Source organism: Anarrhichthys ocellatus, unplaced genomic scaffold, assembly GCF_004355925.1.
Source record: "Anarrhichthys ocellatus isolate YVR2014 unplaced genomic scaffold, GSC_Weel_1.0 scaffold46, whole genome shotgun sequence".
Taxonomy (NCBI): Eukaryota; Metazoa; Chordata; class Actinopteri; order Perciformes; family Anarhichadidae; genus Anarrhichthys; species Anarrhichthys ocellatus.
In genome coordinates, this window is record NW_022280076.1 from 2684183 (window position 1) to 2706399 (window position 22217).

Genomic DNA, 22217 nt, shown 5'->3' on the forward strand with positions numbered 1-22217 from the left:
ATGCATAATGTAGGAAAAAGTAGGCAACACTGGCACCACAGCACAATATCACAATAAAGAGAAAGATACAATTTAAAGAGTTTTAAATAACGGTAATACATGCATATGCTTGTAAATATGTTGTTCACATCTGAGCCAGGGATGGTGCCGGTGCTCAACAAATACTGAGTCATACCATGTTTACTTTACCTGACCAGAGGTGAAGCCCGTCGAAACCGTAGGAGTAGAGGTCATCCCCGACCCCGTTGGCCCCCCAGCCTTCCCCTCCACCAGGGTAAGGACTGTAGCCCTCCGTCAGAGCCCAACCCACACGCAGGTGATATGGCTGAGCTGTAAGGAACGGCTCCACTTGGTCCACCATCACCTCAAAATACCACTTCTTGTACTGAGTGGATCCTTCACAAGTTCCAAGGAAAATGTTGGGTCTAATGCTAAAGGAGATTTACAAAACAATGTGCAGATGTTTTGATAATTGGGCTTCAGCACAGAAGAAAGAGCATAAAGCTTTTTTAAGCCTGTACCAAAGTGCTTTGACACACATTGACCCACCTGGTTACATAATTGATAATGTTGGTTTGAAGTAGGAGGTCACGACCTGGAAGCAGATTCTCTGTGATGAGATTCTGATTTGACCTCACCGCCACTCCATTACACACACACAGAGAGCAGAGCACATCCAAGACCTGCCAAAAAGGGGATATAGATTGTTCCAGTGCTGCTTTGTAGCTCAATATTTAATCTATTAAAGAATATATGAACTGCAATCAATCAATTGGGTTTGCTCAGCTAACAGCTAAGTAAAACGTGTTACACGTTCCTGACCTTGTGATTGCGGCCATGCTTATCCAGCAGAGAGATGATGGATTTGATGTGATTTTCCTGAATAATGTTCAGCACCTCTGGACTCTCAATCAGGACACAATACAACACCTCCAGGATTCCTGTCATAAAAATGTGACAATATATACATAAATAAACACTGGCAGTACATGACAGAAAAGCACAATACAATATAATACAGCCTTGGACACAATAACAGGAACAAATTTAAAATATAACGCAATTGAATGCAACACACCAATCTATTCATAGTTGTTTGTTGCAAAAATATTATTAAATTGCATCATATCATCATTCACAGTTAATGTTAACATGATCAGTCTCGTACATTTTGGATTTTGGAAAGACCAAACAACAAAAAATACAATGTTCATTGTAGTCACAGCATCTAAATGAGCTACTATGTGTCTTAGATACCTGAAGATGCCTCCAAACGATCCAATTTACTGACCAGCCAGTCAAGGTTGTCACAGAACAGGGCACAGTTAGCACGATTGCCTCTGATCAAAGAGGCTTCACAAAGGAAGAGAAGCAGAAACAATTGTTAATGCATCACATTCACAAACAAGAAAGGTGGCTCGATATGAGGGGGGGGAGGGGATAGTGAATGATCTAGAATCGACATGATTGCATAGAACAAATAACCAGATGGACATACCAAGCAATTCATACAGTAAATTTACTATCTCCTTCCATGACTCTGCGGCTTCCTCCCCAGCATACTCTGAGAAGTGAGCTGCTGTGTTGTAGACATTGAGGCGATCTACACAGTCCAGGACATGAGTAATCATTCCCTGTTAAAAACAATAAAAACATATAGAGAACTCAAATACAAATATTGAAAGGATATAAATCAACCAAACTAAATTTAAACCCAATGCCACTGTAAAACATTTTCATGAATAGTCATTCGTCAGTAGTTAGACCAACCTCTTCCTGGAAGAGGTTCTGTCTGTTCTTGAGGGAGCGAAGCTTGAACTGTTTGTCCTCGTGCTCCAGCTCCTCCTCGGGGGGTCGGAAGTAAAAAATGAGGTCCTGCAGGGAGAGCACCACTGTGTCCATAGGCAGAGATGTGGAGTTGGGAGATTTGTTTTTCCCACCCAGAGCATCTAAACCTCTGGAGACATTAAAAAGGACATGAGAATACCACAAAAAGCATGATATAACCTTTATAAAACATGGCTATTGGCAAAGATTTGAATAAACTGAAGTAGTGTACTTGATGAACTGGTTAAAGAGGCCTGATGTGCTGAAAATCATTCTGCCAGCTTGGGACTCTTCGGTCTGAGATCGAGCCACTGTGAGTGCATCATCCATGTGACCTTCTTTATGGAGTATGGCCTAAGAATTAAACACAGGTGCTCTTAAAACACAAGTATATACTCAACAACCAAACATACTGTACATACAGTACATGCTGACTTAATCCTGCTTTACCTTTCTCTTTAGAGGACCCAGGCGGGCAGATTTGGCATCAACAGCAGCATATGTGAGCCAGAGGCCAGTTGAAACATGCTGTACGAAGCACATGGACTCTCCATACTTAATCTCAGGCGTGCCCATGCCTTCCACATCTCGCTTTTGGATCAATTCGATTTTTTCCTGTGGTAAAAAAGAAAAAGTGTGTAAAAATCTACACACGACACAATGGAGTCTCAAACACTTAATTGATTTCTGGCTCAGGTGTCTTTGAATGACAATGACCTTTGAAATCCTGAAGCAGAAGGCTGACATCTTGGAATTTGCCTTTTCCGGGTCCACCAGCAGCAGTCCTTTCTCTTCATCCAGACAAAGGTATCGGCCTGTTGTTATGTGACGTATCCGGAAAGACTGGCCCCATTTAATGTGACCCCCGCTCCAACTACCAACGGGCACAAATGAACGAGTTTAAAGTGACTAACAATGAGTGTGGTAACACACGTTTTTTTAATGCAGGGAATCAAGTTACTCACCCGATACGGAGTGGCTCAAGTCGCCATAAGGATCGAGCATGACTGCATACAGCCCCTCCTTCATAATGAGCAACTCTGAAAAAACAATAACATGCCAAACAATGGCGTGCTACACGTGTCAGGAAATTTAAGGTTGGAAAAATTTAAAAATGTTTTTGTTAATTTACAGTGGTTTCAGTTCATGCTAGTACATTATGACAATCAACTTGCAGAATCTTGAAACTGTGTTGAGATAGGTAGCACATCACAATGAACACTTGTCAGTTTTTCCATAGTTATATGGTGATACAGGTTGCAAGCATGGACCACTCTGGAAACCCCTTGCTGCTGAGAGACATTAACAAGCATTGTTGCCAAATCTAACCAAACAGAAAAAATATTAATTATATTTATTTGCATTTCATGCTAAGAATAAGGGGAGTTGTTTTTCATTGTTTGTTAGCCAAACTCAAGTCACAGGGGTGTAAGAGCTTTCAATAGAGTCCCCACACAAGAGGCGTGTTTTAAAATGTAGAGCACATACTGAAAAACATATGCTATGCTTTGGAAAATGGTTGAGAATGACATAAACATTTGGTGGCAAGTACAGCAATGAAAGATTTTGGTCACCTGCGCTGGTCGTCCCCTTGTTCAGCTCCTGGGATTGCCAAACACTCGTCCATGTGACCATGGAACAGCCTGAGCACGTACCCTCCGGTCAGAAAACCTAGAGGAAAAGAGTGATATTGCTGAGAGAGTGGACAGGTTTATGGACAAAAGAGACTTTTTTTTAGCAAGAATAAAATTACAGACCTTCAGCCAGCTCACATCCAGACATCACAGGGGTCATGGTCCACAGTGTTTGCATGAAAGAGGCATCTACCATCAAGTCACCACTGGCGTAGGACAAATGCTGAAAAAGTGCAGGTGGTTATATTGGTAGGATTTAGAGGAGACCCCGAATAGTCGACTACTCGATATAAGGAGCCTGATTCGACTGCCAATCTCACCTGTAACTGTACAATGCAAGTAAATAAAATCATGGTTACCAGGTATCGCTCTGAAGAAACACTGACGAGAATGAGGTCATCTCCCACCCTGACCTTCTCACCTTCAGACCTTTGCTTGGAGGCTGGATGGATGGTCCACCAGCAGGCCTCTCCTGTGATGGACAATTAGATCTAGAATGCAGAAATCTACATCGGCGTGTGTGCGACATAATGGACGGTAAATTTCATACCCACCTGTGGAATCTTCCTGCAAACCCACATCAAAAGCCAATTTGTCTGTCAGTGAGCGCGAAGTAGTCAAACAGCACAAGTACTGCAGCACGAAGAGAGGGAGAACAACTTAGTGGCGTGAGATGACATGCACTCAAATTAATTTAGAGAATAATACTGTGAGGATAACTGCTGCTTATAGAGGACAGGACAGAGCACCATTAGCCATATCATTGATTGTAAATGGGCTCACCATCAAACTAATAAACATTGTTCACAAAAGAAATGTGCTCACCATGCTGGAGTGAGTGTGCTTCAGGAGGATGGCATGTCCATACAGCAGGGTGCGGTGACCCCCACCTTGTGACGACTGGGAGAAGGATGTAGAGGCAGGCAGATTTAGAGACAATCAAATGTACAAGGGATGACAGGAGGTCAGCGTATTCAAAGCTGCCCCTTTGAAAACCCTTCAAGGTGACTACTTTGATTTGTTAATATCGAAATGACAGTAGGGCAAGTTTACAGACTCAGTGAGGAGGAATAAAAACCACAGCCAAATCTTACAATTGTAGTGCAAGTGATATGAAACAAACTAAGTTATCTCAGAACAGCTGAGGCAAATGAGCAAAGCAAAAACGAAGTGGTATGATATGTCGCACGACGGCTGTATGTATGATAACACTAATGAAGGTGTGAAAGGTAGCCCCAAAGCAGTTATGATGTGAACTCTGAGGCTAAAGCATTGGACAGACATTCAGTGGCACAGTGATAGAGTGAGAGAACATACCCATTTGTCCAAATCAACAGCCTAAGGTTGGCAGGTGGCAGAGTGAAGGAACAAGTGGCGTCAAGTCGGAAAAGAAACAAAGTGGGTTTTAGTTGTTGAATGAACAAGACATTGAATTTGTTTATTGTATCAGGCGCACATCCCATGGAAAAGCAGCACATTTTAATTAAACAGTACTGTTGTGTTTTACCTCATCCACGGAAGAGTTGGACAGCATTTCCTGTAATGCCCGCACAGAAAGGGACTGTTCCAAGATGAAGCAGCAGATAGCAAGGTCTGGAGGGATATTCTGAAACACAGGAAGCCAGTAAACCCTGTGATTAGTATGAATTAAAATTCTCACAGAAAAAAGAAATCAGGCAGTTTCACTACCTGAGCATTGGAGGTGGTCTCCAGGAAACAAAGACGATTCCCAAATCCTTCGCATGACAGACACAGCTTGATCTGTTCCTTAAGAATAGATGCAGTGCACTGCAGCACCACCTGATCATCCTACAAAAACAAAAACAAAAGTCCAAAGTGAATATTACAATTTTCAAAAGAAGAACTGCATATCTTCTAATGCTATACAACTTTAATCTTAAAATAATACTACAATAATTTAGCAAAGCACTTTTATTAGCTGAAAAAAGTATGAAAAATAGATGCAGCAGAACCAGAGACATTTTCTTTTGTTAAGTTGTTTCTATTTTTGAATTGGGACAATGCACAAAAAACATCAACCTTATATAAAACAAGGACAGATTTAATTTCTTCATCATATTGTTATTTTCCATCCATTCGCTCTTTATCCTTTTGGTAAACCTGGCCCCTACATTACCCACAATGCAACTCAACTGCCGAAAGCTCGGTTGGAGATTCGGGTGTGTGTTAGTAGCAGCTAATGTAGCCTCAAGCAGGGATGAGGAGCGAGATTTTGACTTTGTGCGGCTGCCCTTTGGAGCACAAAAGGCTTTTCATTGCTTTGTTTTTACATACTTCACAGACTTTGATGTGTAAAAATGCCCCTTTAAATGCATCCTGTAGATCCCGGATTACATTATGCCTCTTACATATTAAACTTGCCTTCGTGGCTCTGCTAGGTCAAATCCATATGACGCAAACTGTACTATATTTGCAAGGGGTTACATTACAAGTAAAACAAAATTAGAGGTGGCTACGCACCAAGGAAGCTGTTAACAAAGGAACACAGATAGCGTCGACGTCTGACTGTATCTCACCACATAAATAATCTAGTTTTGGCCACCAAACAAACTTTAATACGAGAGACGACATTGAGGCCTAAATAAATAACAGAAACTTGGCAATACATCAATTATACAACACGCAAAAACAGCTGTTTCTTTACACAGCTTTTCTTAACCTTCAGTTGTTTTTGTCCTGTTAATGTATTTCTCTGTGCCTGTCACCGGCCCAGCTCTAATCTCCCCACCTCGCTGGCTCCAAGACCCCAGCCACTCCCCCTCTGATCTCTATTTCAGGCCGCTGCACCTGCTGTTCACACACCCCCTTCTAGAAAGCAACAGATATTTAGGATTTGACTGCCAGAGAGCCCAAATTGGACAGATTCGATATCGTAATTAGTCGGCTTGCTGAGGAGAGGAATATTCAAAGTTCACCTTATCTCAATCCTTCATGCGCATATGTTTGTGTTTTATATTAGCAAATGTTTCTGGCTCATTCATACCCTTAATCAAGGCACAAGCTAGTAAATAACAATTGTCTTTTTTGTAAAACTACAAGTTCAACATAGTTGTCAAATGTCGGTTTGTGTTAAACTATTATACAAGTTAATGTAGTTTGTGCTTTATTGTTTCTGAAGCTGGAAACTGGAAACAAGAATTTGTATTGTGCCAGAGTAAAGATTTGTGAGCTTGTTGTACAGGGGAGTTGGTGCAGTCTGTTTCCTCTTCATCTATCTTACATCCTGAATCCCTGGACATCTCAAATATCTTAACAATAACAATGAAATACCTAAACAGTGGACTTGAAAGTCAAGTTAGTAGTTTGCTCATAAATTACAACAGTCATTATCCTGAAGCATGTGACAGCTGTTGATACCATACGGACAATTCCGCAAAATATTAGCGACCCTACGACAAATTGACAATCCCACCATAGCATACGACAGGAGTAAGCATCGAGTTCCTATCACGTTCTGTTCTTATTAAGTTACTGTGTGGACAAGAATGTGTCTACAGGCAGACACACCAACAGACTGACTGACAGACTGAAAGACAGATGCAACATGACAACATGAGGCTGGCAGCTGGGTGTTTATCGGAAATATCAACCGTCTTTGCTGGAAGATTTGCCATGTAAGAACTATTATAGAAATCTGACAAAATGTTTTTGAAACCATGCGTCTGATAACAAACATTTCTAGTATTACTTTAGCAGTGAAGTTCCCACATGGACTGAAGTAAGCAGGTGCTGAAATGGGCCAAGCTTTGAACCTGTTAATCCTCACACAGTATATATAGAACTCTGAGTTCAGGGTGAACAGCTTCAGACTGACGGTGACTTTATGACACATTGTTAACATATTTATCTTTAGCACTGTGTTACAAACCGTGAGACAATGCGAACTGAAAAGATGATTTATGTAGCTGCTAGATTAAATATGCAAAAGAGGACATTTGAATTTGATTGTGTTCATGCTCAACTAAATATTAAGTAGATGTCTCTTTAAGCAAAAACACACTTCAGGATGCACAACGTATAATCAAGTGCCTACTAGTGTTAGTTATAATGCAGTCTATAGATAATCAGTGTCGGGGCTAGAGTTACCAGTTACTAGAGAAACTCAAGTGACACTATGTGAAACATCTACAATAGCTGAGTATCCAAATAGAGCGTGTTGGATACAGCAGACTGCTTGCAAGCCTACAATGCCCTTCTGTAGACTTTGGCACAGAGATCTTAACTGGGAATGAGATAGCTCAGCGATGAGTAATGCAACAAAAATAAACTGATTTCAACGAAATATCTTAAAACATGCACTGTGAGATCAAATGAAGTAGAAATTTTTAAACTTCAATGTAACACTTCCAAATATACTGAAACCTCCTTATGCAGGATGTTTATATCAAAAATACATGTGACCAAAATCACTAATTTGGGTCGCATTAATACAAAGACATAGAAGAAGTGTGTGGAATGACCCGATATGTCCATATTACATTTTGTTGTGGGACATCATACACAGTAAGTGATCAATTAGTGTTTACAAATAGTTACGTCTTCTAAACAGCACAGAATGAGGACTCTGCAACAGATGACGTCCATCTGTACGTATTACATGATGTTTGGTCTAAGTTATCACCAATCAAACTATTTAGGTTTTGGACACTGCATCTGTCAAATGTAATTTTTTCTAAAAATGGTAGATGGAAATTGGTGGTTACTCCTTACGAGATAATGAACTTGTCTAGTTAACATAAATAATAAAGGAATACAACCCAGAATACTTAACTTATTCCTATTTTCATTCTCTCTAAAAGCAAACAACAACAGGACCGAGTATTTCATCTGGAATAACATCAAGCAACACACGGTGATACTCCATCGTCAGGTTGTTGAAGGACTTTGTTTCTTGAATTTTTTTGCTGAAACTCTACAACCGTATCAGCATTATTCTGTTGAAGATCTTAAGCCAGGACATAAACATCCACACACTCATCACACGACTATAGTACAATTGAGTCCAGCACACTACCGTTCACTATTAATGAATTATTAGTTCAAGCATTTGTTATCGAATGAGTCTGGCTGCCTCCAATCTTGCTTTAGGATGGATCTGTTCAAATTTACAATCTAGACTCAACTGCCTATTAAATAAACTACTCATGAGAACTCATTCTTATTTTTTTAAATCAACATTTAATTATCATAATTGTCATCAAAGTAAATATTGTCCATCAAAGTCAATTTAGTTGGTGTCAGTCAGTGTCCGAATGTCACAATACTTTCATGTAATTGTATCTAATTGCTTTTGGTAATCTAATATATGTTTACATATTAATTGTCACCTGGCACCAGCAGTGTTCTTCTTTAAGACAAAACAGAAATATATCAAGGACCTGTTGGGATATTATTAGATAACAATGCCGACACAACCAGCCACCTGTCCTTGTCAATCTATGCTCAGTCTGTGAAAAGAAAATACTCAACAAAGTAAATGTCTATGATCTATTAAGAAGCAGCAATTCATTACGCAAATAGCTAATTATTGTACATAGTCGACTGATTATGTTTACTAAAAGTGTTTGAGAAGAGTCAGACAGCATCACTTACCGTACGCAGAAACTGAATCTCTTCCTCTCCATCTGCACCTTCTGCCATTTTCCCAAGGCATTAAAGGCAAAACCTTGAGAAAATGGGAAAATGTTTGTCCCTCAGTTCTGTAACTCCTGGTGCAAATTTGCCCACCACATAAGGCAAGACAATATTGGCCAAGGTGTCTGAAGGGCAATGTGGGTCCTGTGCCTCTCTCTGGCTGTGGTATGAGGCAGAGGGATTGACTGTTCATTCCTGTTCATTACAGCATCATAAAGAGGTGGAGCAAGTTGTCAAAGCTGAATCAGTGATTCAAATGTTCCTGTTGGGGAATTCAGACCATTGTTTTGCACTATGTTGTTGCATTATAAACAAAGCAAGACATTGAATCTAAGTGAGAACTCTTATAATGCCATAACAATTGAAAAATGTGCCAAATAAAGATAACGATTTTATTAACATAATGAATGAACGATGAATGAACGATTGAAGTTGTGAAACTTCAACCTTAGGAGTATGCAATGTATCATCTGCGACCTATTTAATTTGAGTCTTTTCATGAATTATCCATTATTCATGATTTTGCGGTACATGTGGGAGTATATACATAAAATTCACAATAAAGAATAAAAGACATAAATGCATTAATTGATTAACAAGATAATGTTATGTTAGCTTATATAACTTCTGTTCACAGACAAAGGTTTATTTTATTTATTTATTTGTAATATACAGTAGTATATATAGTAATTATCAATTTAGATGTCTTATTAATATTTACATTTCAAATATATTGTCATCAAATAGTAATAAGACTAAACTAATAAATGAGATCCGCATATAATGCATGTGTGTATGTAACTAAGTGCTTTCTAAATTAAAAAGAGAAACTATGCCAACACTAACAATATGAATATTAGGGTTAATAAGTACAGAGTGCATGTTGTTAAAAAGTTATTACGTCTTGTATATAATTTTACAGTTTTGGAATTCAAATTATATAATTTAGCTACATACTCATCAACTTCCTGTAGAGGGCAGCAGAACGCACGAGGTGAGCAGCGCAGCCGTGTTTATTATCCGATTTCTGTAGAAGAAGAAAACGGTACGTCGGTGAAACAGTTCCCCCTTCATTTCCAAAACACAAAAGCAGTGTCAGGTGAGGGCTGTGAGCAGTTTTTAATCAGCAGTATCAACTATATTATGTCGAATAGTAACAGTATGTGTCCGTTATGGATGTAATAACCTGCCCTGTTGATAACGTAACGCTAGCTGGTGCGCTACGTTACTGTACGAAGCGGCTAATGTGTTAACATTGGTGAATGCTTTGCTAATGTTTATGTCGTTTGTAGCACTTCTATGCGAAGAGGCGTAAAGCTCGCTGCAGAGGAGAAGAATGGATGCCCTCGCCCACATGCTCACAGGCCCTCTTGATGTAAAAGAAGAAAACGATGAGCAAATCACAGAGGAGTGCATGCTGGGTAACTGTAGATTGAACCTGCCAGAGGACCTACTTGAGGACGTGAGTTATCTGGTCATGAAATGCTGCTCTGTCCTGCCTTTGTACGATTGCTCACACGCATAAGACACAGTGCAGATTCTGCATTAATTGTCGCTTTTGTTTTCATTAGCCTGACATTTTCTTCTCCGTGATGAGTGCAAACACCTGGAGTGAAGTACTGTCAGACTCCCAGAGACAGCACCTCCGTCAGTTTCTGCCCCAGTTTCCTGACAACAACGTTGCGGAGCAAGACGGCGCCATCGGGGACCTTTTCAACAACAGAAACTTCACCTTTGGAAATCCCCTTCATCTTGCACAGAAACAATTCAGAGGTGATTCCCTAGCTATCCACTTATTTACCCACCAACACATAACTATACCCCACAAGTGGGTTTTTTTAAGCATTTTCTGATCATGACTCACATTATACATCAACCCAGATGGTTACTTCAATCCTGAGGTGGTCAAGTACAGACAACTGTGTGCCAGGTCCCAGAGAAAGAGACAGCTGTACTCCCTTCAGCAGTATTACCACAGACTTCTGAAGCACATCCTTGTCTCCAGAAAGGTATTTTTTTGTGAAAGCTTAAAGTACAATCCACACCGCCTCCTGCCATTAGTCTTAATGTTGTCTTATTTTTGTAGGAGCTGCTGGAGTTTGCGGTCCACAGTGGTCTGGACTTTCCACCTAAAAGGAAGTTACCGACCAAGACTCAGGCTGAAATGCGGGAGCCACGGGTGAGAAGAAGACTGAGCCGCATATTGAAGGAGGTCAAAACTGAGTGTGGAGACAGCAATGCTTCATCTGATGATGACGGTCAGTCGGTTCTTTCATTACTATCACTGCCGATAACTTCACTGTTCTCCAGTAAAGAACTTATGAACACTAATAAGAGTCTTATTGTTTAATGCTTGTAGACATATCATTATGGGCTCCAGCACCTCAGTCACCTTCCTCTCCGACACCCACCGTCTCGCTGAGAGTTCTTCCCAGCCTCTCCACCCAAGACATGAAGACTACTGGTCAGGGCTTTCTGCCGTATCAAGATGATGTCACTCAAATGTGTGAGCGTGGTGAATACGATGTTAAAAAGACATTTCATTTCTTTCACAGAAGGAATAGAACTAGGGGAGCAGGATTTGAAAGCCATGCTGCATAACCATCGGGAGAAGAGGAAGCGACAGCCAGTAAGTGGTGTCACAGATATGGTTTAGTCTTGATTTGCGTAATATGTAATTAATGAGTGATTTATTCAGGATCATCCAGACTTGATGACCTCTGACATCCACCTCGGAGACATACTTTCACGAGCGAATATTGGTCGGAAGGGGGCTATGTGTGAGTAAAATAATTAAATCTTAAGGAAAAGTCTTGGTTTCATGACAGATAGTTGAAATGTTTCTTCCCCTCTTTTTTTTTTTCTTGCAGCATTTTTTGATCTGTCTCTGCCTAAGAAGAAGATCAAAGACGAGAGAAGGAAGAAGAAAATGAGGACAATAAAAGTGGAATCTGAGGATCCCTGTGAAATTCTTGCACCATCAGACACCCCATCAGCACCAACGGCGAGCATCATCAACTCCCTGCCAGACACCCCGTCTACTCCACTGGCCAACATCAAGGAAGAGTGAGTTTAGCGCTACACAAGTGTATGTATACCTTGTATATGCATATAACCATTGAGTCTCCTGTTCTCAAAAACTACTCAGAATTGTGGAGGAGTGTCCGAGCAGCCCGGTTCCAGTTGAGGAAATAGCCATCAGTTTCTTCAGCTTGCTGGAGAGCGTCTTAAGGGCAGAACTCTTTACAAGCACTTCACTGGTATGCACTCATTGCAGACTCTCACACACACATTATAAAAACAATGATCACAGCTCTGGCTGCGTGTTGTAAAACGCCTACGTTGTGATCTCACAGCTGGAGGAGAAAGTTCAAATGTGGCAGTCCTCTCCAGCCAGCTCCCTCAATGTGTGGTTCTCCTCCGTCCCGTGTTGGTCCGACTTGGTTCTTCAAGCCCTGCAATTTCTTGCAGGAGAGACTAAAGGTATGAAGCAGGACACTCACACCGAAACGGTCAGGCGTTGTTTTCCACCCACTGTTACTCATGTATGGTGTGTTTGCTAATCAGATGGAATGATGGCCCTCCCCAGTGGATTTTCTCCATTTGTGGAGTTTGCTGACGACTCTCAGCAGTGGAGGTGGATTGGTAAGAGGGATCCGTTTTTTTTTACATCCCAGATTGATGCAGTGCTTGCTGTTCAGACTGATTTGTATTCTTGAGGATAAAAGTCAATTATTTATTTTAGGCCCCACTCAGGATACAGAGAAGGATCTCAGTGCACTCTGTCAGTTGTGGCTGGACTCCAAAGACTTGGTTATCAAGGTAGTACAGTTATTATATCACAAACACATTTCACATGCTATACCACTGTGTTTATGGTTACAGAATGTTTTTGGTTTTTTTTGTCTTTCATAGACAGAAAATGAGGACATGCTAGAGATGACTTCTCCCACACCAAGAGTGTAAGATTCACAGCGTTTTTATTGTAAAAAATTCACTAATTAAATGATCGACCAGTAATTAATTTGATTTTTATTTGTGTTGCTTGTAGGACAACGCATGCCTTTTTAAATTAATTTAATTTGGTCTATTTAAGATAGAAAATTTCACAATCAAAAAATGTCTTATCAATAAATATAAGAGTTATTCGTAGCCTGACTTTAACATAATAAAGTAGTTTTAGTTGTTGAAGCTAACAGTGTAATATCTCTAACAGCTCAACTGATTATGTGGTGCGGCCCAGCACTGGAGATGAGAGACAAGTGTTTCAAATCCAGGTTCGTTTGTGCTGCTGGATTTTTTTTAATCTCATTTACAACATTTTTGCCTTATTTTGCCTGGACATGAACTCTCTAAGCCAACAAAATGTTTCATTTTTTATTTTTTTTTAGGAGCAGCAGCGATACAACCAGCCACATAAAGCCTTCACCTTCAGGATGCACGGCTTTGAGTCTGTGGTGGGGCCGGTTAAAGGAGTGTTTGATAAGGAGATGTCTCTCAACAAAGCCAGGGAGCACACATTGCTCCGCTCAGACCGACCACCATATGTGACCATTCTCTCTCTGGGTTAGGCCTTCTCTTTTACTCTCTATCGTCAGGCTTTATCGAGTGTGTACGATTCTGACTTCTCCCCTCTTACTTCCGCAGTGCGCGATGCAGCAGCCAGGTTACCAAATGGAGAAGGAACAAGGGCAGAGATCTGTGAACTGTTGAAAGACTCTCAGTTTCTTGCTCCAGATGTCACCAGTGCACAGGTAAGGTATGCATTATTTTGGTGTCATTCAGCTAACTCTTGCAGAGTGACTTGTGTGTGCCGTACATTGGCCTGCAGCCTTTAAGTTATTGCCTTCTTTGCCATTTAGGTGAACACCGTTGTCAGCGGTGCCCTGGATAGACTTCACTATGAGAAAGACCCCTGTGTGAAGTATGACATCGGCCGCAAGCTCTGGATTTACCTGCACCGCAGTCGCAGTCAAGAGGAGTTTGGTGAGAATCCATGTGCTTTATTTTAGGGTTTAGCTGTCCACCTTTGTAGTTGGTTCAGTAAGTGTAAAGACCTCTAATTATGCACTTGTTTGAGTAGAGGCAGCCAATAAGGAGCCATTTGTCTAGTTTGATGAGCCGACTATTGTCTGAAAAGAAGATGTACGCAATTTATTTTAACCCTCACAGTGTATGCTCCCAGTCTTCAAGATCACAGTGATATGGAAAATGTTTTTTTCTTTCATCCAGAGAGGATCCACCAGGCTCAAGCTGCTGCTGCAAAGGCAAGAAAAGCCCTGCAGCAAAAGCCTAAACCTGCATCTAAGCCTGTGAGTCCACTGCCTCCATTTTACTGCAGAATAAAAGCGACGCGTAGCTGCACACAGCCGTGTTTTCAGGGTCTGAGAGCAACATGTTTGTTATGAATCTCCTGTTTATGTTTTAGAAGTCGGGAAGTAAAGACGGAGGCAGTAAAACCCTGGGATGTCTGGAGGCGGGACAGGATACAATCTCCAATCCCATGTCTCCGACCCCTACAACACCCACCCCGATCCCACCTGGAACCCCTAAGTCCCCCTTACCCTGCACAGCCACCACGCCAACAAAGACCGGAGTCCCTGATACAATCAAAACCAGCACAGGGTCAGTGTGACACAATTCAGTTTGTACTATACATGCACCCATTTTCATCTGTGTGATTTGAAATGGAACCGTCTCCTCTCTTGCCCCTTCTCGCTCTCTTCCAGAGTTCTTCTTGTGTCCCCTCCCTCGTTGCCCCAGCTGGGAACCATCTTACCCACCAGTCAGGCTTGTCCGCCGGTTTCTCAGCCAGTCACATCCCAACACACGGCTCGCATAGTGAGTCACCTGGCGGCGGGCTCCCTCCCTCAGGTACGGGTCGTTTCTGCTCATCCGGGTCTGGGTTCTTCGGCAGGAAGTCAGCAGGCCACACTGGTCCATCAGACGCCTCACCAGATCAGGATGCCGGTGTCGATGGCAGCCAAGGGCCTTTCACAGGTAATCAAATAACGAGCTGCGTTTGTTGTTTTGCATATTGCAAATATATATGATTCATTCGTCGTGTGTTTTCATTAGGCAGTGGTTTCTGTGCCTCTGAGGAGTCAGTCTGCCAGTAGTCCAGTCCAGGTGCCAACCACCCTGTCTGTGTCTACCGTAGCTGTGGCCAAACCTCATGCCAGATCACCTGCTAGCCCAGCAAACAACCCTGCTTCCCCTGCAATGCTGCAAGGAGTCGCCGGCCCAAGTATCAAACAGGTACCTGCTGCCTTTACTGGTTTCAGCTAAAATAGTCTGCAGGTTATGGAGCTGACCGAAACAGAAACTCCATATCCTTAAATAAGTAATGTAATTTGCCACGTTAATAACCGCAAGATGTGTCTTTTGGTGTTCTTTAAAGGTGTCCATCACAGGCCAGTTGGGAATGAAGACTGCAGGAGGAGGAGGAGGAGGAATTCCAATCACGGCTACAAACCTGCGCATCCAGGGTAAAGATGTGCTTCGTCTTCCATCGTCCTCCATCACCACGGACGCCAAGGGACAGACGGTGCTGCGGATCACCCCAGATATGATGGCAACTCTTGCCAAATCCCCAGTTGCAACCGTCAAACTCACGCCCGACTTTCTGGGTTCTGGCGGCGGCAAGACCATATCAGCCACTCTCCACATGACGCCGCCCCACTCTTCACCTTCCTCTGCCGGTGCTACATCCTGCACGGGGGAAGTGCAGACCACTAAAGCGGGCTCCACCGCTTCTAGCTTGTTGAAGGCGGCAGGAGACACGGCCATACGACTGATGCCCACGCTGGCGGTGACTATGGCTGACCAAAAATCGAGGACCTTCTCCAGCGTGTCCTCCCCCGACAAGAGTGGCGCCACCATTCGGATAATGCCGGGACTCGGTGTTATTCCACAGAAACAAGGTCAGACCATCACGGTGACGACCACTACCGGCAGTAAACCGCTCACAGCGTCGACATGTGCTAATGTCATGACCATGGCTGCCAGCGTCGTGGCCGGTGCCAAGGGGATTACGGTGACTCCTGGAGTCTCGTGCTCCACTCTGACGCTAGGAACAGCTACAGCCACTGTGCGGCAGGTCCCTGCTACTGTGGTCACCACTCAAACGGTAAGATAGTTATTCTGTTAATGTTCAGATTGTGAAGAAATTTGCGAGGGTTTTATGGTGTATCATTCCCATCGTATGGGGTAAATAGTTTAATTTGATTCCCGCTACTGTACACCAGAAATCTTCATATTTTATTCTTCATATTTTTAGACTCACTTGAACAGGTGTGTAGCACTTAGGATGCCATTCAGTCAACCATTTTTAGGACCTTCATGTAAGAAGTATGGTGGCCTCTAGGGGCCACTGTTTCACTTTGTTTTTTCATGTTTCTTAAATACCAAACTGATAAACAGCAATCTAATACATTAAAGTATATGTTATAATACTAACCACACATCTCTTGTATTACAGACAATTTAAATAACATTGCACAAATGAATATATTGTTTTATTACAATGATGGACCATATATGTATTCAGTTCTGAAAGTCACATGTCTCGGGAACAATCCTCTTTATTTTGACACCACTGTAGGGGAAGTTACCGACCAGGATAACTGTGCCCCTCTCTGTCCTGAACCAACCACTGAAGAGCAAGAGTGTTGTGACCTCACCATTAGTGAAAGGAAGTCTGAACGCAAAGTAAGTTATTCATTTATTTATTTATTGATGTATTACATATTTTTTCTTCTCTACAGCTGTGAGTCAGGCTGGTAGATTGACATGTTTTTGTCCCATTTCCTTTCTCCTCTGAGCAGTATCAGCAGTCTGGGCCGGAACATCATCCTGACCACCATGCCCGCCGGCACGAAGCTGATCGCAGGGAACAAGCCGGTCAGCTTTGTCACAGCACAGCAGTTCCAGCAGCTTCAGCAGCAAGGACAGGCCACGCAGGTCAGCCGCTCACATCCCACTTGTTTTAGTTGGAGACACACAGAGCATCGCAAGGCCTAACTATCCGTCTTTCTTCCTTTTTATTAGGTTCGCATCCAGACGGTCCAGGCGCAGCAGCTCCAGCAGCACATGGCGTCAGGCTCCCCGAAATCTGTTTCCACAGTCGTCGTCACAACGGCACCTTCGCCCAAATGTGCCCCCGATCCCCCAACTGCACCTCAACAGTGATCGTCAGTCGGCAGTGAATCGAGGTCCGCTGTACAGTATGTATTCGGTACTTCGTGTTCTCGAGCCTTTTCAGGATATTTTGACTTGTTTCTACTCTCCCACATGTATATGTGACATGTGTTATTACAGCGTGTGACATGAAAATCAATCTTCTCAGTAAGTGCTATGGGCTTGTGTTCAGATTGACAGAAAGATACCGATATCACCAGTATGTGGAAGAGTGTCATTAATCTCTTGAATTATATTCTCCACATTGTTTTATATCTTGTCTATAACAATCTACGGCTCTCCAGGCTGTTTCCATTCTGTTGTTTTTCAGTAATTAACAAACTTTCAAAAGCCCAGTTGCCCTGTTAATATTTCACCTGAATAGTCTCAGCTTATTAATTCATATTAAATCTATACGACTGTCAATAAGATGTTTGCTCTGTCACTTCTTTAAATGTTTGATGTAATGCAATATTAGCAAATGTGAAACAAGTGGACTTAAGTCTGTCTGATTCATTTTAATGTTGTGACTTTCTGATTTTTGTTTTAATACATTATTTGTTCTCTTCTTCGGTGTCATACTTTATTTGATAGCAGGCCATACACTGGAGCCACGCATTTAGGTTTATATTGTGTTTTTGAAATACTTAAACAGACCATAATAACAAATCATATTTAAATCGATTGAAAAAAATCGAAAGTACTTTGTACAAACTGCAGACTTGGTCTTCAAAGAACCATAAACATGCATTCACTCTTCTTCCGACTCTTCGAGCAAAGCCTTCTGGGAGCTTGATTTGGAGGATGTGTTTCTCATTCCAATCTCTATGTCCTGTCCTCTTCCTGAGAATCTCTTCACTGTGCTGTTGGAACAAGACAACAAAGGCTTCAGCTAATGCATGAACAACATAAAGATGACACATCTACAGCAGAGTTTACTGCTGTTGTTGACATGTTCATTTCAAGTGTTCCTGCAAGAAGTCTCTTGCAGGGAAAGACAAATTTCAAACATGTACTCCAAGAAAACTGAAACTAAGTCCTCAGTTTTGACCATGAATGGTGCTGCAGAGCCCTTTTTAATCTTTTGTGTGCATATCATGTTGTACCAGCGTGTGTACAAGCAAGCACAATAATGTACAATACGAGAGTAATGCGATACACATTTCTGCTGGCTGCCGAGGGCGGTAAAAACAATAACGCACCAACGACAAAGAAGAACCTGATGTTCACAGTACAGGTTTCAAAACAAGCAAATATCCGTAAGGCCTAGCAAATATTTGAAGCAAATCATTGGCCGTGTTAAGCCGGCTGCTCACTGTGGTGAGACGTTGAATGTAAACAAAGCCTTGTTGACTATATAAACTGCAGCGTACCTTTTTAAAATACAGGTTCAGAGATCAGAATACAACTCTAAAGGTCCCGCTATTCTCTGTTCAAAGAAAGCTTTTACTAAAAGTCCTAATGCCGTTGAAGAAATCCTCTTCTGTTCCAATTTCTCAATCTTAAATATGTTGATAAACAGTACAAGAATACAGGAAAAGCACCCAGAAGGCCTACACCAGAGGTCCCCCAACTAGATTTATTTATCGATTTGACGTTTGTTCGTTCATGTTTTTACTTTTCAAATACATAAAACTGACAAATAAGTTTCCTTGCACCAGGAAGGAGGTTGATGTAGCACATGTACTCACAAATGATTTTCTTTTTATTAAATCACCAGCAGCAGTCCAGCAAGAGCTTGTCCTTAATGTGACTTCAATGTGCTTTTGCAGCTGGCTGGTGGCTCGGAGGGCGTATTGTAAAGGCAGCGGGTATAGCCCGGTCCATCCTTTGTTAAGGCTGATTGTCTCTGCGTTACCGTGAGACGCACGAGCTTGCTTTGCTGCTGCATTCCAACAATGGCTGGACATGCTGCTGTTTACTTGCACTTGAAACCAATCCAAGCCACAATGTTATTCTGAAAGCTAAAGTGAAACTAGTGAGGTCAACCCTTCTGAACCAAGATATGTTGTGATCACCATCAGTTTCTCTGCACATTAAGTCATAAGAACACAACATACAGAGTAAAGTCTTTGACATTTATTGCTCTGTTATGTAAGTATCGTGAAAGTGGATAAAGTACACCGCATGAATTCACTTGTACTTCATTTAGTTGCTTCCAAATGCTTATTATGATGTTTACTCTGTTCTGCTGAAACCTTTAGCTACGGCACATTCAGTAACTACTGATTTGAGCTATAAAGGGTGAAATACTTACAACCAAACCACCGAGGAGATGCAGACGACTAAGAGCAGGGCCACAGCTAAATGCCAGCAGAAGCACATTGTGACGAACATGATGTTGTTGTGCTGTGTCAGGTCCCATTCCGGTCCACGCGGTGGGTAAAGTACAAATCCAATCTGAAATGATAAACAGTGTGATGAAGGAGACAACTACCTGTGATGTTCAGCAAAATATTCTTGTGAATTTTACTGCTGCTCACAAAAACTGTGTTTGTAAAGGAAATTTTACAAACTGTAAATTGAAAGCTTAAGAAAACAATGTTCATGGGCACGTTCAAACTGTTCCACACAATACGGCATTCTCAGCTCCTCATTATGCTAATCACCTGGTAGAACCAGGAGCCCTGCAGGATGAACAGGCACGCCCTGAACAGCTCCAAAATAATGTTGTCTCTTATGAACACCTCCAGCATGGTGCTGGCCGATCCGCTGAACACGGCAACGAGCAGCAGGGAGTGGATGTGAGCGTCCAGAGGGGGCCGATTGTGCAGGTGGTAGTAGAACAGAAACCCTGGATGATTGTCAAATAGAAAAAAAAGAAAAGCTCAAATACACACCAGGGGAACATAGTTGGGATGTGAAGGAAACATGCTGAACTCAAACTTGACTTGCCTTCAACAAACAGAGCCAAGGAGAGAGCGAGGCGGTCCACACCAGCTGGCACCAGTTTGGATGCAGTACTGGCAACCAGTGCTATTCCAGAGATCCCAAAGAACAGATACATCGTGCCATGCTGCCAGTTCATCAGCTTGACCCATGACTTGTTCTCCGTGTCGTAGAGGTGGGCGTGCGGCCCATCCACCACAAACTGTTCAACCATAATACCTGGAACGGGACAACATCGGGCAAGTGAGATGAGGGAAGAACAGGTTTAGGGAGTTTGCAGTGTGCAGAGGATCGAGAGGAAAAACTGACCAACGAATGAAGCAAAGATTTGAAATCCTCCCTCCGTGTAGTCCAGTCTTCGAAATGAAGGCGACATAATGCGTCGTCCTTTAGGCTGACTTGTCCTCCAGTAGTGTTGCAGAATGTGTTTCACAGTTAGCCAACAGCCTAAGAACAGGAAAAAAGAGCCAGGAATGGCATGTCCTCCAAAGTTTGCCATTGTTCGGCCTGAAAACGTAAGAACAACAACTTAGTAGTAAATACGATGCATTTGATGGAAACACAATGATTACTATGTAGCTCAATGCTCTATTTCCTTTGAACCGAGTCATCGTCAAGGTCAAAGTACGAGCTGGTGGCATTATTTTATGAGCCATGTAATGATTACAAGCAATAAAGTGACATAACGAAGGAACTAAAAACAGCAGCTCACGATGAGATACCTCAAACTCGGGACGGTAGATTGCTTCAACATAAAGGGCTTTTGCAAAATAAACGTGATAGTTTCCGAACCAATTGCTGAATACAGCGTAAAATGATAATATGAGAGTGAGGTGGAGTTAGTTTTGAGCTAAAACATCAGCCTGGTTGAATACTAGTATGTAGTATTGTATTCATGTCACTAAATCCCGAGAAGCAATGTACCATTCAATGGAAACGAGGAACCATGGGTAACTTGGTACTTTAGTATATTATCAGGGTATAGGTTCATAGAATATAGCCTTTGATCCAGACGAGAGCCGCTCATTTGTCTTGCAAAAATGAAATTCAAATCGTACAGAGCTGTTTGGTGAATGAATCGGTTGGCTATCTGTCAAGGTTTTTTTTAAAGCACGAAAGCTATTTGTATCTCATTTTTGTCAATATTGGTCACATTCTACGAAAGTGTTACAGATAAAATGTGAAAAGCTGAGCAATGTGCTTTCGACATAGTGTTGCTACTGACCTATTATTTAAAATGAGACATATTCCTGCAGCATAGTCACTCTTAAGGTGGCACGTTAGGGCTCTGTTCGTGAGTAGATGGGCCTCCTGCGAGAACATTTTTGTTTTCGTTAACTTTCTCGTTCTTTTTGTCGTGCGATGTGTTTGTGTTTCTTACATAAGGCCCATTCAGTCCCATCAGTGGGGTGTGTGTATGGGTGTGTTTCGCATAGTCGTCTGTTAGACAAGTTTTTCTTGAGCAGCCGTTTGACTTCATTGTTTTTGTTAACTTCTTTCTCACCCAATAGATTGAGATAGATTAGACTTTAAAAACAACCTTAACTATAATAACATCTCTACATAGTTTCTGTCGTTAGCTGTCACTGAACAGCCCCTGTACAGATACTGAATGTGAAAATGAGCCTTTTCCTATCACACTTAAAACAGATAATAACAGATTGTACATACCTTATTCTCTGCTGCTAATTCCCAAAGGCTTCAGAAAGGCTTTGCTAATCAGTAAATCCTAGCAGCTGTTAGAGTGGCCGCACTCTGTATAATCTGTGTAAACTCTGCACACCTAATGTCGGCACCTGTATTGACATCATCACATAGCCCCGCCCATTATTTGCATAGGTTTCTGTGACCAAGGGACGTCCTCATGGGAGACAGATGTGACATTCAGACGGAAAACAATACCTGACTTAAAGATCACGTTGTATATTTGGTATAAAAAGAAAAAAAAATCTTCAACACACGTCCATGTCAAGTTATTGAATGTAGAGTATGTTTTTCATGCTGTTAAAATATGATGCAGAGCAAACTGTGTGC

General features: G+C 41.9%; 3 protein-coding genes across 4 annotated transcripts in view; 1 reads left to right on the top strand and 2 right to left on the bottom strand.

Moving 5' to 3' along the window:
* The window catches only part of LOC116395313 (ryanodine receptor 1-like), a 46308-nt gene extending 37153 nt beyond the window's left edge, over positions 1–9155 (bottom strand). The window contains exons 1-18 of the mRNA XM_031869098.1: positions 9075–9155; positions 5151–5270; positions 4969–5067; positions 4287–4361; positions 4016–4094; positions 3821–3933; positions 3585–3684; positions 3402–3498; positions 2793–2867; positions 2545–2701; positions 2278–2442; positions 2060–2181; positions 1771–1957; positions 1499–1634; positions 1258–1353; positions 823–941; positions 550–683; positions 190–431 (exon numbers count right to left, since the gene is read on the bottom strand). Coding sequence (XP_031724958.1) covers positions 190–431; positions 550–683; positions 823–941; positions 1258–1353; positions 1499–1634; positions 1771–1957; positions 2060–2181; positions 2278–2442; positions 2545–2701; positions 2793–2867; positions 3402–3498; positions 3585–3684; positions 3821–3933; positions 4016–4094; positions 4287–4361; positions 4969–5067; positions 5151–5270; positions 9075–9122 — 2164 coding nt within the window. The 5' untranslated portion in view covers positions 9123–9155. The remainder of the gene's footprint in view (positions 1–189; positions 432–549; positions 684–822; positions 942–1257; positions 1354–1498; positions 1635–1770; positions 1958–2059; positions 2182–2277; positions 2443–2544; positions 2702–2792; positions 2868–3401; positions 3499–3584; positions 3685–3820; positions 3934–4015; positions 4095–4286; positions 4362–4968; positions 5068–5150; positions 5271–9074) is intronic.
* A 997-nt stretch (positions 9156–10152) lies between these two features.
* Positions 10153–17860, top strand: nfrkb (nuclear factor related to kappaB binding protein). Of its 2 annotated transcripts, XM_031869250.1 has the most exons (26): positions 10153–10215; positions 10409–10578; positions 10688–10889; positions 10998–11125; positions 11203–11374; positions 11476–11580; positions 11672–11745; positions 11815–11896; positions 11987–12182; positions 12265–12376; positions 12473–12599; positions 12684–12761; positions 12862–12938; positions 13032–13078; positions 13333–13393; positions 13508–13682; positions 13764–13870; positions 13979–14102; positions 14349–14428; positions 14545–14741; positions 14846–15116; positions 15195–15374; positions 15517–16245; positions 16720–16826; positions 16943–17078; positions 17166–17860. In XM_031869250.1, exons 2-26 carry the CDS (start codon positions 10453–10455, stop codon positions 17304–17306), a joined length of 3834 nt encoding a protein of 1277 aa, XP_031725110.1. In that variant the 5' UTR covers positions 10153–10215; positions 10409–10452; the 3' UTR covers positions 17307–17860. The 2 variants fall into 2 exon arrangements, with proteins under 2 accessions (XP_031725110.1, XP_031725109.1); XM_031869249.1 differs by lacking the exon at positions 10153–10215 and having other exon boundaries at positions 10222–10578.
* On the bottom strand, positions 16828–21970 carry tmem45b (transmembrane protein 45B). The gene is made up of 6 exons (XM_031869260.1): positions 21855–21970; positions 20493–20690; positions 20190–20402; positions 19904–20088; positions 19552–19694; positions 16828–18157 (listed from the first exon to the last, which is right to left on the bottom strand). The coding sequence occupies exons 2-6, from the start codon at positions 20680–20682 to the stop codon at positions 18046–18048; spliced, it is 843 nt and encodes a 280-aa protein (XP_031725120.1). The 5' UTR covers positions 20683–20690; positions 21855–21970; the 3' UTR covers positions 16828–18045.
* Positions 21971–22217: the final 247 nt, after the last annotated feature.